This window comes from Podarcis vaucheri (assembly GCF_965113315.1).
Source record: "Podarcis vaucheri genome assembly, chromosome: 10".
In the NCBI taxonomy this organism is placed as follows: domain Eukaryota; kingdom Metazoa; phylum Chordata; class Lepidosauria; order Squamata; family Lacertidae; genus Podarcis; species Podarcis vaucheri.
Window position 1 is genome coordinate 40,523,054 of NC_138748.1, and position 16,116 is coordinate 40,539,169.

Here is a 16,116-nt window from a genome sequence, read left to right on the forward strand (position 1 = left end):
AGAGTTCTCACTAGATGGAGCTGGTGCTCCCTCGAAGTCCTTCAGCTTGCTGTAATTGAAGCAACAATGAATGTTCCTTGGGAATCTTTTTTATAAAAAAATGTTTAGTAAAGCATGTGGCTAAGCCTAATTCGAAGGGCATCAAAGTATTTCCAGAAAGCAAGGCTTCATATTTAGGAGGCAGTGAAACTCCTCAACTAAATCAATTTGTTTAACTGGAACTTAGATAATGCACTGATGATGTCAATATAAAAATATTTTTTGAACAAATTAAATACTGAAAGATAACATGGATGGACCAAATGATCTCACTGTCTGGAGTTACAGGAACTGGATGAAATGTAATAATACAAACTGTAAGATCATCTGTTTAAAGACTTTTGCTACTTAATGCAGAATCATCTACTGGGAATGACACAAGAAGAGAGCTGGAGTTCTTCAGAATTGACCAGATGACTGAGATGATGATGTGTACTGAGTACAAATGCAATCCCAGAGTATACTACATATGACACTTCAAGTTAGAGATAAGAAATTATTAAAAATGACAAGATCTTTTTTGGAAAAGTGTTATCTCATTTCAACCACAATATCATCACTGCAGCTGGCCTTATGAGAGGAAGCTGGAAACTGGACCAGCAAAATGGAAAGTATATATACACTCTCCCATTTTTGCTGTCAGGAGAAACAATTAATTAAAGACACTTCCACCCAAGCCAGTTCTTCACTTCCCCCCCCCCCACAAAACTCCAACCACAGAACTGTAGATATTGGGACTCTGGTTTGCACTTTTAAAAACAAGGTATTTCTCAATTCCGTAAAACATTGTATAATTCAGACGAAACAAATACCAGACAATGTTTTCAACAAAATGATTCAGAAAGGTCTATCCAAAGTGAATTTTCCTATTGGGCGTAGTCTTCATTATTTTAAAAACTTAGAACCTCCTGCACAAATCTGTGCTTTTTATTTATATATTTGCAGCAGTTTTCAGCTGAAAACTAGAATTTAAATTTTTACAAGTAGCCCATAGTTTATAATGCAGTTTTACATTTTTAATGGAATTTCACAAGTCCAAGAGGGCAGTTATTCGATTTTCCCCCTCCCAAGTGCATTAATATACAGTTAGATTACATTTTTACAAAAAAACCAATCTGTTAAAAGGTTTAAGTAAGGAATGTTCCTACAAATGACCAGTGATCATCTCTGAAGAGCCCTGGTCTAATCATTAATTAGTGACAGATCAGCTGACCAAGCACCACTCCAATATTCTTTACTGTATAATGGTCACAAATACTGGATAAAAAGAAACCAAACATTAGCATGGTTCCAGCACAGTTGGAGTGTTTCCTCATTTTCTTGGGTCACACCTTTCCAAGAGTGGTTTCAACACATTAACACAGCTGATAATGTAGGCATAAAGGGGGTGCACAGTCCCAGGCAAGTTCTGTTGGTGTTAGGCCCAGTCTCTGGATGATTACTTCAGTATTAGTTAGCTACGATGGAGCATGTTGTGCCCACCTACAGTTAATAGTGCAAATTTAATCTCCCTTGAATAGTACTTTTCTTCTACCAATAACAGAACTTTATCTTCACAAATGAAGATAGCCTAACAATGACACATGGTACATTTTATTCATGCCACCACCTATTAAACAAATTAGTAACATATAATAGAAATTGATTTTCCCTGCATCACTGCATCTTAAATTCAGGCTAAAGAGAAGCACATCCTAATTCCTTGAAGATGTTGACAGAACTGATTATTCTGCAGAAATTTTGTTCAGGGCTCAGGTTCCAAAAACAGTCTAAAATGTATCCCTTTTTGTTCCAGTGCAACATTATAGAGTCTTCTGTCATTTATTTTCAGTATTCATCATTTTCATTTGATGAAGCAGGGTGTCTTTTTCCAAGTGAGCTTCAGCAAGAGCTGTCTTAGCTTTGGCTAGTTCTTGTTTAAGACATTCATTTTCTTCAGTCAGCTGGAATAATAAAGTAGAAATTAAGAATTTAATAAATGTTATATAGACTCCTCTTAACAATTTCCCCCCCAAATAATGCTTTCTTAACAAAAAACAAGAACAAATTTCCATGAGTTTGAACCAAAAGTATTAGTTATCTAGAATTACTTCATGTCCCTCTTTCAAAATGCTTTGTAAAGTTCATTTTGATGGGGAATAGTTTGAAAAGGAATGGCCTAGAGCAGAAGGAAAAAATCATGTTAAAACATACAATTTTTGTCAAGAGACCTGCACAATGAAATGTTCTGTAGATTTATGGTTACCTGCTCCTTGATCGAATCAGATAAATTCCTAAAAGGTTTAAGAGACCTGCTAATTTCTGGAGATGTTTGTGTAGCTTGAGACAGACAATTCTGTTTTTTGTGCGCATCAACTTCAGCAGTTTGTTCTCTTGTATCATTACTTGTCTTAGTCTTTGGAACATCACTGCTAGGTGTTCGGTTATCTGTTAAAAATAAATAATAATTAAAATGGGTGATACCCAACAGTAACAGCTCCACTACTACCAGTCTATTTCTGGGCACAAATCAAAGTGCTGCTTATGACTTATAAAGCCCTACACAGCTTACGTCCAAGCTATCTGAAAGACTTGCATTCCCTCATTGCATTCCAGCCCAGGTTTTGAGGTTCTTCCCCGCCGAGGGACCGCTGGCTAATGAAGAGGGTTTTTCCCCAACAGGCATTTGGAAACTGGCTGCTCTTAAAAGGCTGGTGCCATGCTGGTTTTTATTGTAATTATTGGTATGATTTCAATAGATTTTATATATGTATATAATTTTAAGTCAATCAGTGTTTAATTGTTATTTAATCATTGTTTTCTCTTGTGTTTTAGCAGTTCTTATTCTTATCTGTAAGTTGCCTTGAATCAGGAAAAAAGCAGAATATAAGTAAATAGCCATATCAGTCATACTGAGTAGAAAGAGTGAAATCACTTGATAGCATCCAATGATTGTATCTCAACAGCAATTTATTTCAGTAACTTGAATTGTACAGTGTCAATATAAAAAAAATTAAATAGTTAATGATCTACAGCTAAAAAGTATCAAGTACTATGAAACTAAGCTGTATAGCATAAGCTTTCGTAAATAACTAATCCTTCAAAAAGTGCATCCTTGTACAATCACACCTTCACATAACTATATCTCTGCAGACATCTTAAACTGAGGTGCCTTTATAAGACTAGACTTCTAATGGCACGTGTGTAGCCACCAGATACCTTTAAAAGGATAAGCTAGACTGGTCTAGTGGTTGTTACGATATTACAGTTGTGTGAATAGATGTAGCTAACCACTTTACCCCATCAGTCTTTTGGGGGATTCATTTTTTACTTTCCAAAATATCTGGATTGGAGGGAGTTCTATTGTTTATGAAGCAAATTATAACTCTTACTACTCAAATCAAATATCAGAATTTAAATTAATCCTTTGACACTTAAGTATCAGCAACTTCTTAAGAGTTCTGAGCCATATAGGGGCTAGGAATACATTTCCAAATTATGTGGCCCTCTTGTTACAAACGGACATTTGAGACATATTTGGAAGCTTAACTAGTTATCCTTTCATATGTTAGTTTCAAGCTAGTCTTTTGCATCTTCAACTTAAATCCTTTATAAATTTAAATGAGGCTGCTAATATCACCTGTAGTGAAAACTACACCTATGTTGCATTTTCCAAAGTCTTAATTTAAAAGTTTCTTTCTGTTTGATTTAATGCTATATCAGTGTCCAAAATTACAAAAGCTATTAAATTCTGCTTTTGATATTTATGGTGATCAGGCAAGCAGCAACAACAGGGTAATAATTTAAGAAATTCAATACCCTCCTTGTGCTGTTGAAGATTGTTCACCCACTAATAAAGCTTGACTGATCTTGACATATATGGTTCAATCTATTAGTGTAAAAACTTAGTCATGATTCACCAATGATATCAATCTATATGATAAAAAATGATGTTTATTTTTGTTATGAATAAATATCACCCTTGCCTCATTCCATGAATTGGGAAAATCAGATGTTCTTCAACATTAAACATTTGAACTTACAGTTTAGTATTTTAGCATTCTCCATAGTTTAAATGTTTTCTTGAACTACCAGCATTCCCGCCCCCCTTATATAGCCCAAATGGGAGGGGCAACCTGGGAAGGTGGCACATCCAGGAGAAAGAAAACTCTGCTCTAAACCTTCGCTGCCTTACGGGATACCTTCAGGAGAATAAAGGGCTAAGGAGTAAACCCTACACAAATCCAGAGTGGAGTCCCCAAGTTGATTGGATGACACCTTTTACGCCTCCTTCCAGCAACTCCAGCAACCAAGCTGGTGCCAACATATTGCTCTGCTTTCCTTTGGACCACCATCAGCGAGGCTGAGAAGGGGGTCTTCTTGTCTGGGCAGCCCAGGACCTCCAGACACACTGCCGAGGCTTCTGCCCCAGGGAGGGCACTTCAGTGTTGCTAACGCAACGCTTTGACTTCACCCCTGGACGTGCACTCCATTGTCTCTCAGATGCCAACAACATCACAAATGATAGAGGCTTGGACTAGATTGTGCAACACATGATTTTTCCCCATGACGGTATTAGACTATAATATTTATTTCTATTTTCTTATGAGTTTTATCCCACTTTCAATACAAATATTTCCAAACACTAAAAATAATAATTTGGTAAAATAAAGGCAGGCAGGCAGACCTCTGATGCAAAATGAACCGTCATCTTTCCTCTCCACCATAAGGAGGTCAATATTCAGCGTTACAGGGGCTGGTTCAGGAGCAGTTAGACTGTCACGTGGGCTGTCATCCTAGAAAATATAAGCGATACGAGCAAATTTTTAAAAATATATCACATTAAATTCAAGCAGACTGTAAAGTTCTCTGTGATATTTGAGTCAATGGCAGAACTCCCAAAAGCATCAAGCAGAGAGAGACAGAGACTTTGCTTGCCTCTGAGAAATGGCTGCTTCTGCATGCCCAACTCTCCTCTTTCACAAGCAAGTTTCTGACAGATGAACTCTGAGACTATACTGCAAAGAGTTCATGAGAATATGCTTCCAAACATCCAACTAAATATCTCTAAAACAAGGCAGAACATTGAATTTTACTTCATCTGATCTTGCAGTTTAGCTGAAGACAATATACAGCACTTATGTTAGGATAGCTTTCTATGAAGCCAAATTTTACTCAATAGTGCTTGCTTGAAAACATCACATCATTTAATAACTTTAAAACTATTGACTGGTAACTAACAGGAGCTGTTAATTTAAGCTTTTTTTTTTTAAGCAATGCTTTCCCTCAATCCCGAATTATCAATATTTACTCTGAACTGACATCAATCTCACTCCAAAAATTACATACTTTTAAGTTGATCCTTGTATTAGAAATTTTTATATTCATAGGCATCACTTCTGCAACCATTTCATCTTCCAAAAAACGTTGAATGTTCATAAGTGAAGACATTAGGAAATCAGCACTCAAGCCTTCCACATGACATTGTAGAAACCCATTTTTTTCTGATAGCAATGAATGTATTATAGCACTGGGTCCACTTTCCCATCTCAGTCTGATTTCAGGAGTTGATTTAACTGGCCCAGTCACAGTCTTAGGATCTGAACCTGTTATAAAACCAGTACAGAATCAGGTAAACCAGTTTTACATGACATTAAATGTCTCTTGTTTATAGTCTATCTTCCAACATGATGTAAACACTGACTATTTTGAAACAACACAAAATATAATGGGGCTATGTCATCTACTAGACAGCTAAGTTGCATTAGGTATTTTGATTTAAAAATCTATAAAAGGATGGAAACTGCTTCCATAATCTTTATAGTCAAAGGGAGTGTAATCAGATAAAGGAAGTATTCATAATTTCCCCTCAAATGCCTATTTTACAAATTAATTTCACAGCATAGCATTTCTTCCTTTTAATGATATTTCAGATGTACTGAATACGCAACAAAGTATAAAATAAATCCTGCAGAATAATCTATGGGCTGTATCCAATGCTGTCCATGAATGAATGGAATACTTATTCTTGCTGATCGAGACTTTCTCTATCCCCTGCTGCCCCACTGCATGCCTTCGAAATCTGCTCTGCAGAGGTACAGAACACTTCAAAGCAGATTTAGGGGGCATGTGAAAGACGGTAAGGTACAGGAAGCTGAAGTGCCATTGCATGGGTGATAGTCCCATTTGCTCCACATGGGATTCCACTGTATGCTAGTACCTAACTGAATACAGATAATCATTTAATGCAGGTGGAGAAGTCTGAGTGGGGGGAGGAATCTAGGTTCTGGCCTTTCTTCAGATAATTCCAGAAGAGTACACAGACACACCTACAAATCCACTAAAGGCAAACAGTTTTCAAGCCCCTTTAAAGTCTTTAGTTGTCCAAATCTGTAGGCTATTTCATAACATACTAAAACCAACAAAACAGAATCCTTAAACATTTTCACTAGTGTGAAAGCACCAGAAATGCCTTTTTATATTAAATTAGTTCTTACCTGCTGTTCGGTTGCAAAGGTAATGCCGAACACTGATATTACCCAACTGATTTGGTACAACCTGGTTTACCTGAAGGCATACATCTGTGTCATTACCTCTGATGTCAATTTCACCATTAACACCAAATATTTTAAAAACCACAACAGACATCTGTCAACAAAATGAAAATACAATTAGTAACTCATCTGGGAAAGCTCATATTATGTTGACCTCCCCACCCACCCCACCCCGACAAATGTGCAGACTCAAAGAATCACATAGTCAAAATAACAGAAGGGAAATAAAAACCAATTTCAGTTAGAGTAGGTTCTGTAACCCATTGGGAACTTTTGACTCATAGCACTGAGTATAAACATAATTATTGTGTGTTAATGATATCTGATACATCTGTTAGTCATAGCTGCTTGGATGAATTTCAGTTGTTTTATTTCAGGGATGCTGATTGAATATTTGGGCTGATCAATTATTTTTAGTTAATTTGGGAAATTTATATCCTCCCTTTCCATACCACATACTCAAGGCAGCTCACAACATTACAGATAAAACAATGAAATAGCACACATGTCAAAATATAGAAGAGAAGCTAAAGAACCACGAACTAATAAAACATGTATTTTGCAGGACAAATAACATAATCAACTCAGTAGGCCTCTGAAACAAAAAGGTCTTTGCATGCCAATGGAAGGCCCAAGAAGGGAACAAACAGCTTTCTTTAGGAAGAATGCTTTAGAGCATGGGCACAGTACTAAGAAGGCTCTCTCTCAGATAGTGGGTCACTGAAAGGGTCTCACACAGATGAAGAAGAAGAAGAGTTTGGATTTGATATCCCGCCTTTCACTCCCCTTCAGGAGTCTCAAAGCGGCTAACATTCTCCTTTCCCTTCCTCCCCCACAACAAACACTCTGTGAGGTGAGTGGGGCTGAGAGACTTCACAGAAGTGTGACTGGCCCAAGGTCACCCAGCAGCTGCATGTGGAGGAGCGGAGACGCGAACCCGGTTTCCCAGATTACATGACTACCGCTCTTAACCACTACACCACACTGGCTCTCAGATCTTAATGTACAGGTTGGTTTATACTGGAATAAGACAATCCTTCAAATAACTTGATCCTTTTAGGATTTTAGGTCATAACCAGCACTTTGAACTGGCATGAACTCTAATGGGATGTCAGTGCAATTGTAATAAGGGCACCACCTGCTCTGCTATCTTGGCTCCAGTCAGATACCTGTATTCTCAACCAGAATGAGTTTCTAAACACTTTTCAAAGGAAATACCATTGCCATTTTATTGTGGGCGGCTCTGAGCATTTTGCAGGGGAACGAGTTTTAAAATAAATAATTAAACTGAATAATTGTGAATGTAACCCACAGAAGCTCTATTTTGGCAGCAGCTCATCAAAAAGCCCATTCACATTCATGAGATCCATGCTGAAGAAGGACTTCATATATTTATTTGCTTTCAAACATATGGAGCAATTTGTTCACCTTATGCTAGTTCATAAGCTTATGATTTATGCATAATGAGAAATAAATATATCAATTGAATTTTCCTACTCTAAGCACTGTTCGGGGTGTGTGTGTAGATAATTAAATCCACAAGCCCCATTCTCACTTTTTAAGGAAATACTGGCCCCTCTATAGAGTAGTTAAACTAAAGAGGCTGCCACAAAAGGTTAAAGTTACATAACCTTTTGTATGATTCCATGGCTGTCTGCTAATTCCAAAATTGCTAGGGGAAACATTATTCAACATATACAGTTGTACCTTGGTTTTCAAACAGCTTCATTGTCAAACATTTTGGCTCCTGAACGCCGCAAACACGGAAGTGACTGTTCCAGTTTGTGAACTATTTTTGGAAGCCAAATGTCCAACGGGGCTTCTGCAGCATCTGATTGGCTGCAGGAGCTTCCGTTTTGGAAGTCAAACAGACTTCCAGAATGGATTCTGTTCGACTACCAAGGTACAACTGTACTTTCTTTTTATGTAGTTGCTAAAGCAGAGTGAACTTTGTAGCCTTCTCCCCTATTTCACCAAGGACCATTTTTTTTGTCCAGGCTGTGCCACCCTCATTTGCATACTTTCCCCACCATCCCACTATTTTCAAAACAGCAACACGTCAATTCTCATGACCAAAGATCTGCTCAAACAACCCCATCCAGTAGAAACGTTATGAAAGCATCCTCCTTATTGGGAGACCATTACCATTTCTTCTTCGCTAGCATCTTGAGCACTCTCTGAAGCTGCGCTGAGGACATCCGGAGATGATCCGCCATAGTTTTCCATCACTGTGTTTTCATCAGGAGTGTTTTCCAATGGTTTATTTGACAAGATAGCTTATATATTCATAAAAAGACAGATGTGTTTACATTTGCTGTACATTTTTATAAAGATACTTCATGCAGTTGTCACTAGGTTTCTAAATTTTAAAGGGGGATACACACATACTGCTGTGTACGTTATCTATCTTTTATGGATGTGGCATACTGACCAGCTCAAATTCAGTTCATCTAACCATTATCTACCTACAGCCTCTTCCAAAAATACCGCACAACTTAAGCAATTCACCCAGCGTTTGAATAGTCTTTCATCTTAGACTGCAGGAAGCAGCTCTCAAACACAAGGTGGCACCCACCTAATTATACTCAGAGTAGAACTAAAATTAATGAACCCAACTTAGTTATGCAATGAGACAAAACACAAAGTGCATCACTAAGGAACACCCAGGAATTTTTTAATCCAACAGGCTTTTTAACTAAATTCTGATTTTATAGTTTTAATTCATTTTTAATCTTATTGTATTGAGTCTCTTGTATACCATTTAGAAATGTCTAATTAAGCAGTATACAAATTGCTGAAATCAATAAAATTGAAATAAGGTACTGTCTCCAGCAGAAAAATACTCAGAAAGCTAATTTTTGAAATCTTGCTCACACTTTAATCTATACATTTCTCTCAAGTGAATTTTTCATAATAATTATACATATACATGGCAAAGTAAATTCAATAAAACTTATATATATATATACTGAATATCCAGTCAAACTGTCCTTCATAATAAAATGCCTCATTTATATAAGGAAAAATTAGTCATGCAATCACCAACAGCATTTAGTTATAATTAACAATTATCTATGAGGAATACTCTAAGGATCCAGTCTTCTTGGCTGGAATTGGATATGCTGGCACTAATGTCAAGTGGAAACTCATTAGCCATATGGTAAACCAACCCTACAAATCAATGGGCTCAGCCTGTCATGTACAGTATTTTCACAACAATGGCAGTTTCACAAGAGGTGGAAAACGATACCTCTGAGATATACAAATGTAAATAAGATATTTCTCTCTTTTTCTACCTACAGTCTAAAACTAGTACTAAGCACTAGTGGAATCAAGGAGAAAAACTCAGAAGATTATTTGATTCACTATCACTTTAACCTCCCCAAACTGGACATTTACTTACCTTTCTCCAAAAAGCTGTGGCTATCACTTCCATCACTCTCTAAATACTGTTCCTCCAACAACATGCTATCAATAGACATGGTATCCAAAGAGGCTTGTGATGGACTTTTCTTCATGTTCTTATAAGAAACAGAGAATGCAGGGAGATTGGACTGGCAGCGTTCCTTAGGCTTTCCACTTTTTAATATAAAGATATTAGGAAATTATTAAGGTAAAAAAACTAAAAAACAACGAAAATAAAAATGTTCCAAACCATTAAATTAAGGCAAATGTTGGTGAGAATTTTGTATTTCTACAAGGCAATAATTAAATCCAGTACAAAAAATTATCCTGCTCTGACTTCTGTCAAAAACAGATTTGTTTAATTAAAAACAAACAAACAAACCTGGCAATTGAACAGCAAGAAAGGAAAAGTGTTCCAAGATGGCACAGGGCTATGGCAATGGCACAACACCTACTTTGCAGGTTGGCGGCGGCGGCGGCAGGGGGGGGGGGCAACAACTCCTGCCTGAACCTCTGGAGAACCACTGCTAGTCAGTGAAGCTGAGCTAGATGGTCTAATGGTCTGAGACTCGTATAAGGCAGCTTCCTATGTTCCTAAGCTTCCTAGAGCAACTGTTCTGGGAAGGCTGCACAATGTGCATAGCCAACCAGCATCTACGAAATGTTTTGCTGCCACAGCTATAGGGCATATATTTCTTAGGTGTATAGGCCTTCTAAACCTTTTCTAAATATGCTTACGTCTACCCCTTTCTCAAAGACCAGGAACCCCTTTCAGATTCCATCCTGCCTTTCCACCTCCCTCATGGTTTGTGTTTTCTCTCCTCCCATACTATGCATTACTTGGTTCTCTTTCTTATTCATTGAAGCCATGCCTCCCATTTATTTCTCTTGGCAGCAGCTGGCACTTGCACAGTACAGCTATCACAGAAGAAGCTACCATAGAAATCCCATTGCCAACTTCCTAATGATGGTAACATGTTAGAGTAGCCTTAAGTCTTAATATATGGTTATCCACATGGGCCCCCCACTTTACTGAATCTAAACAAAGTTAATTTTCTATAAGTTTTCTATACCTTAATGAAGACTGAAATGCAAGCGTTTTGGCTGTAGCCAACTTTTCTTTGTCACTTTCAAGCTCTTCAGACTGCCAAGCAGCATCAGATTCGAAGTCTCTGACTTTAAGAGGTGAACCTCCTGCTCCACTTTCCTTATTTGAAAACACACTTTTGTCATCCTCCTTCTCTATCAATATCTCAAGAGAATCTTCTCTGCAATTCAAAACATTCACCAAATCCCTGGGATATGTATTACTCTTGTCACTGAGTGACTCACAAATCTCTTCTGAATCGCTTCGACTGAAAAGCCCACTATTTTCATTTATTTTCCCCCAGAGTTTTTCTGAGGCATCATCAGAGAACGTACTTCCCCTTCGTGAATCACTATCTGATTTGAAAAGAGGGTCTGTCAGAATGGCTTTGCTAAAATCAGCATTCACAGACCTACTGTCAGTTACAGCATTCATATCTGAACTGCTTATCTGTGAAGTATTAGTAGGAATTGGCTTGCTCTCCGATGCATAAGCTTCTCCATTCTCCAGAGGTGAAAGGTCTGATGCCACTGGACTTTCTCCTTTTAAAACAGGAGACTTGCAGGTGCTTCCTTGCATCAGTGGATGAAGCAACAGAGCTATGTCTGCACTTTTCAGTAAGATCCCAATGCAGACATCTGCCTGTTTTGCAGGTTTGCCTGTCACAGTCTCTACATCTTTTCTTAAGTTATCCAGGAGCAACACAAGAGATTCTTGGAGGTAGAGTAAGAAAAGATACTGGTAATGATTGATTTGCATGCTCACATGTTTTTGGACGTGAACAAGAACATGAATATCAGCGTCAGATATAAAATGTGTAGATTGGGATCTCATAGTGCACAGGTTTTCAATACCGTTGGCCAAGGCTGCAGTCTCAGTGCTGTAATACTCTTTCAGAAGCTTTTTGCGCTGCAGTCGGTTTGCAAGGTCACTAGAGTCAGGTTTTGAGGTGTGGGGCTTCTGATAAGAGGGCTCTTTATGCAAGTGCTCAAATCTTGTGGGCTGACAAACCCAGAGTGTAAGGGGAAATGACTCCACAAAGCTCACTGGCCGTCCTTTCCCACTTTTCATTCCTTCAAAGTCCATCCAAAATTGGGAAAAATGAATTGCCCAGACATCAGAAGCAGCAGATGTTTTAAGTGCAGATTTATTCAGCTGGGGAGTGATAAAACCTTTATAGACATCATGCATCTTAGTATCTTGTTCATGGGCATGTCGCTGGAAAATTGGATGCAGAAGATTAAAACAGTCAGGGGATTTTGGAAAGCCTGTGAATTTTCTACTGAAAAATTCACAGTCTTTGAAGTTTTGGAACACTGTTTCCAAATCGGAGTGCCTACAGTTTGGTGAGTGCCTTGTGTTTGTACAAATCATTTCAGAACTCTGAATAGAAATTGCATGTGGATCATCCTTATGGTTTCGTTTCCTTTCAGAAGGTATGATGAACTGCAACAAAAAGCATAAATATTAATTTTAAAATCAGAAGCGATTCAAGTGCAGAATTTTTTGAAAAAGTGTTTCTCAAATTACAGGAATATATGCCAGAAAGAAACGTGATCTACCGCAGGGAGTGCCTACATTACTGATCAAAGCACACAGAAATTCTGAGCAATCATAGCTTCCCAAAGTTCAGGTTGCAATTCCACTGGAACTGCTGAGAAATTGGAATGAGGTTGAGTGTCTGACTGCTACATTCTTGGCTACTTCCAAGTGCATTTAATTTGTACTTTATGCATGTGGCAAAAAATTAAAAATAATTAAAAAGAGGTAGAAAGGGGCAGGATTCCATTAAAAATGACATGGGGAATCCCACCCACCAAAGAACCCATGGGGTTTTGACGAAACACAATTTTGGCTTTACGCACAATCCCTGAAACATAACCCCCACATAAATTGTGGGATTGCTGTATGTGGTTAGCACAAAGGCTGATGTCTTTAGTGATATAATTCCACAAAGTATAACAAGCTATCTTAATAAAAACTAAATAAGAGGATAAATATGCATAGCAAATAAAAATACAAAAGAGTGTTTTCTGACACCTTAAAAATGAACAGATTTATTGTGGTTAAGGCTTTTGTGGACTAGAATCTTCTTTGTCAGATGCCAAGTGGTTTTGCTTACAGTTGGCAGGTTATATATTCTATTCTTTAAATGGATTATATATTCCATTCTGGGCTGTTTTCCACTTGCGTATGCACTAAATTAGTACACTGTAAGTTACTAAAATACTTTTCAGATCTAAATTGTCTACTCCACAGAGTTTATTCCTCTTTAACTTTGTTTACTAGACTATTACTCAGAACGGTAATACCCCTCCCCACCCTCTCACTATATATAAGGGTCTGGTGACTTCTGTTTCAGTGTATCTGAAGAAGTGTGCATGCACACGAAAGCTCATACCAATAACAAACTTAGATGGTCTCTAAGGTGCTACTGGAAGGATTTTTTTTATTTTGTTTCGACTACAGCAGACCAACACGGCTACCTATCTGTATTACCCCATACTCTTTTTCCCTTATATGCTTACAGAGTTAAAAAAGTTGTGTAGTATCTAATGTTCCACTGGGAAGTGCTTCTGAAAACCTGCTCCAATTAACTTTTTTTCAGCCAAATGAGCTGGAAATTAACTTTTAAAGTAAGTGAAGCCTCAATCTCCAACAACAACTTACCCCTTTTATATCATGTGTGGATTGCATTTCACAAGTTGCCCTTTATTGGGCAATACATATTTTCTCTCTAAAGTGGCCGCTCCCATGCATCATTCATGGCAGGAATTCAACACTGAGCAATGTTGTGCTGTATCTTTGACAACATTACCTTTATCATTAACCCATCAACTCGAACGTCAACATGTTCTTCCGGCTTTGAATTGTCATTTAACTTGTATATGGCCATGAATTGGCTGAGACTTTGTTTCAAGTCCAACACAAACTGGTTAAGCCAAAGAACACTCCTCTCATCCAGTGTGAATTGCAGAGCATTTAGCTGAATGTAAAGGTTTGGACTTGGAACTAAAGGAATAAAAACAAAATTATTATCTTAAAAACGTTTTTAGAAGTAGCACCATTCTCTCTAACAACTGGCTGAGAGCATTAACAAAATCTAAATCCAATATTATGGGCATAGGAAAAGCCAATCTTGAAAGCCAATGTTCTGGCTGTATACAGAGTACTATTTCTGAACAACTGCATTCTGAACTCTGCATTCAGTGGCTACCGAGTATGTCAAGTTCTTAATGGGTTATTTTGAGATATATTTTTTTCTACTTCCACAACTGGGGCTCTCCTGAAGATGCTTTCTCCCTCTTGTCCCCAGTTGACTCATTTGGCCACATAGTGGTGATATCTTAGTCCCTGAGTCTATTCTAAGTGTATAGTCAATGTGGGTAGCCAATGTAGTGCCCTCCAGATGTTTGAACTACAACTCCTATCAGCCCCAGCCATCATGGCCAATGGTCAGGGATGATGGGAACTGTACTATAAAAAAATTGGATAGCACCATGTTGGCAATCCCATATATGGGGGGGGGCAGGAGAGAATGATGGAGGGACACAGCCTTATCACAGGAAAAGTAAGGTAATTCTAAGTTACAGCACTTCTCCTAGTCCCATCTAAGTCCCATGGAAGAGTAAGACTGAATAAACTCAATCACACACCAATATAATGTTCTCTAATTGAGCTATCAAAATCTTGACCTTTTTTATTCTCCTGTCCAGTATATAAACTGACAGAACTAACTGTGAATCACTAGGCTTGCAACAGCTTCCTTTGTAACTGTACCAGCTTTACTGAAAGTTATCAGGTTACCATCAGTAACCTGATAACCCTTGCATATAAAGTAACAGGCTTCACCTCTCACTTGTTAACCTCCTATAATCACAACTGTAGCCTCTTCAGGTATTAAAGTAAATATGTGAAGAGAGGCAATAAGGATGAAAGCACCAGCCTCACCCCTGTTGCCATTGTTGTCACCTGAACGCCTGAAGAAAACTTATGCTGAATTCAGCAACACATTTTTGTTTTATTTACATACAACTTTTAGTTAACATTTTACTCACAGACTGATTCTACACATTGCAAAGCTCATTTTGGATACAGAATATGTTGGAAATAATATGCATGGGTAGTAATCCCTGTGCAGTATCTTCTCCAATTGTCATAATCTGAGCACAGCACACTTCTGCACATGAGGGATGAATAATCTGTGGCTCTCCAGATGTTGGTCTACAACTCTCTCTTCATCCCTGACCACTCTAGGGCTGATAGGATTTGAGAGTCCAACATCTGGAGGGCCACACATTTCCCATCCTTACACATAGCTTTCACTGGTATGGAAAAACGGGGGGGCTTTAAGGACCACACCAAGTTAAGAGCACTCTGAGCATTGGGCTATTTTGCCCCGCATTTTTCACAATGAAGCCCATTTGGATGTAAAGGAGAGTAACAGTTTGCAAAATAGTCTAACTGCCCTTGGCCAATGCTCTATTATATAAAAAAGTAACACTTTACAAGAAGGAAAAATAAATTAAAAACCTCTTACTAGGAAAATCTTTTCCATCCGGATAGTAGTACTCAGTGAATTCAATATGAATGGCTGGCATTTCTGATGGAAGGTACAAAGACTTTTTATTGCATGAAATAAGCGTTTTAGGAGAACTACGACACTGGTCAGCTGTAGAAACCTGAAATTAGGAAGTTCAGCATTTAGCAATAGAATATTTTAGATTTTGTGAAGTACCAAACGTGAACAATTGCTTCTCTATTTATCATAGTGCTGGTATTCGAACATTTGAAAGTATTTTCACTGCTTTGGGAGCAGGGTTGTAAATTGTTTTGTTACCTATCCTACTTTTCCACATACCTGAATTTATACCAAGAACAGTTCAGATGGTATCAGCCTTAAAATGCTCAAAATTCTGAGTGCTGATTACTTACAGCTGCCCTACTATAGCCTGTTTTGTCCCAATTTTGCCAATAGGCTTGGGAGGGGGAAGAGATCAGTGATAGTTTAGATCAGTGTTTCCCAACCACTGTTCCGCGGCACACTAGTGT

General features: G+C 38.0%; 1 protein-coding gene across 3 annotated transcripts in view; it reads right to left on the reverse strand.

Annotated features, from left to right (window-relative positions):
- BLTP3B (bridge-like lipid transfer protein family member 3B) overlaps window positions 1-16,116 on the reverse strand; it is a 47,838-nt gene that overhangs the window by 10,915 nt on the left and 20,807 nt on the right. The window contains exons 12-21 of one of the 3 annotated variants that reach the window (XM_082240754.1): window positions 15,605-15,746; window positions 13,883-14,076; window positions 11,051-12,510; window positions 9,976-10,151; window positions 8,718-8,848; window positions 6,516-6,666; window positions 5,368-5,624; window positions 4,706-4,814; window positions 2,285-2,466; window positions 951-1,982 (exon numbers count right to left, since the gene is read on the reverse strand). In XM_082240754.1, the coding sequence (XP_082096880.1) occupies window positions 1,857-1,982; window positions 2,285-2,466; window positions 4,706-4,814; window positions 5,368-5,624; window positions 6,516-6,666; window positions 8,718-8,848; window positions 9,976-10,151; window positions 11,051-12,510; window positions 13,883-14,076; window positions 15,605-15,746 (2,928 nt within the window). In that variant the 3' untranslated portion in view covers window positions 951-1,856. Of the gene's footprint in view, window positions 1-950; window positions 1,983-2,284; window positions 2,467-4,705; window positions 4,815-5,367; window positions 5,625-6,515; window positions 6,667-8,717; window positions 8,849-9,975; window positions 10,152-11,050; window positions 12,511-13,882; window positions 14,077-15,566; window positions 15,747-16,116 lie in introns of those variants that run through there. The other 2 variants (XM_082240755.1, XM_082240756.1) reach the window with 2 other exon arrangements.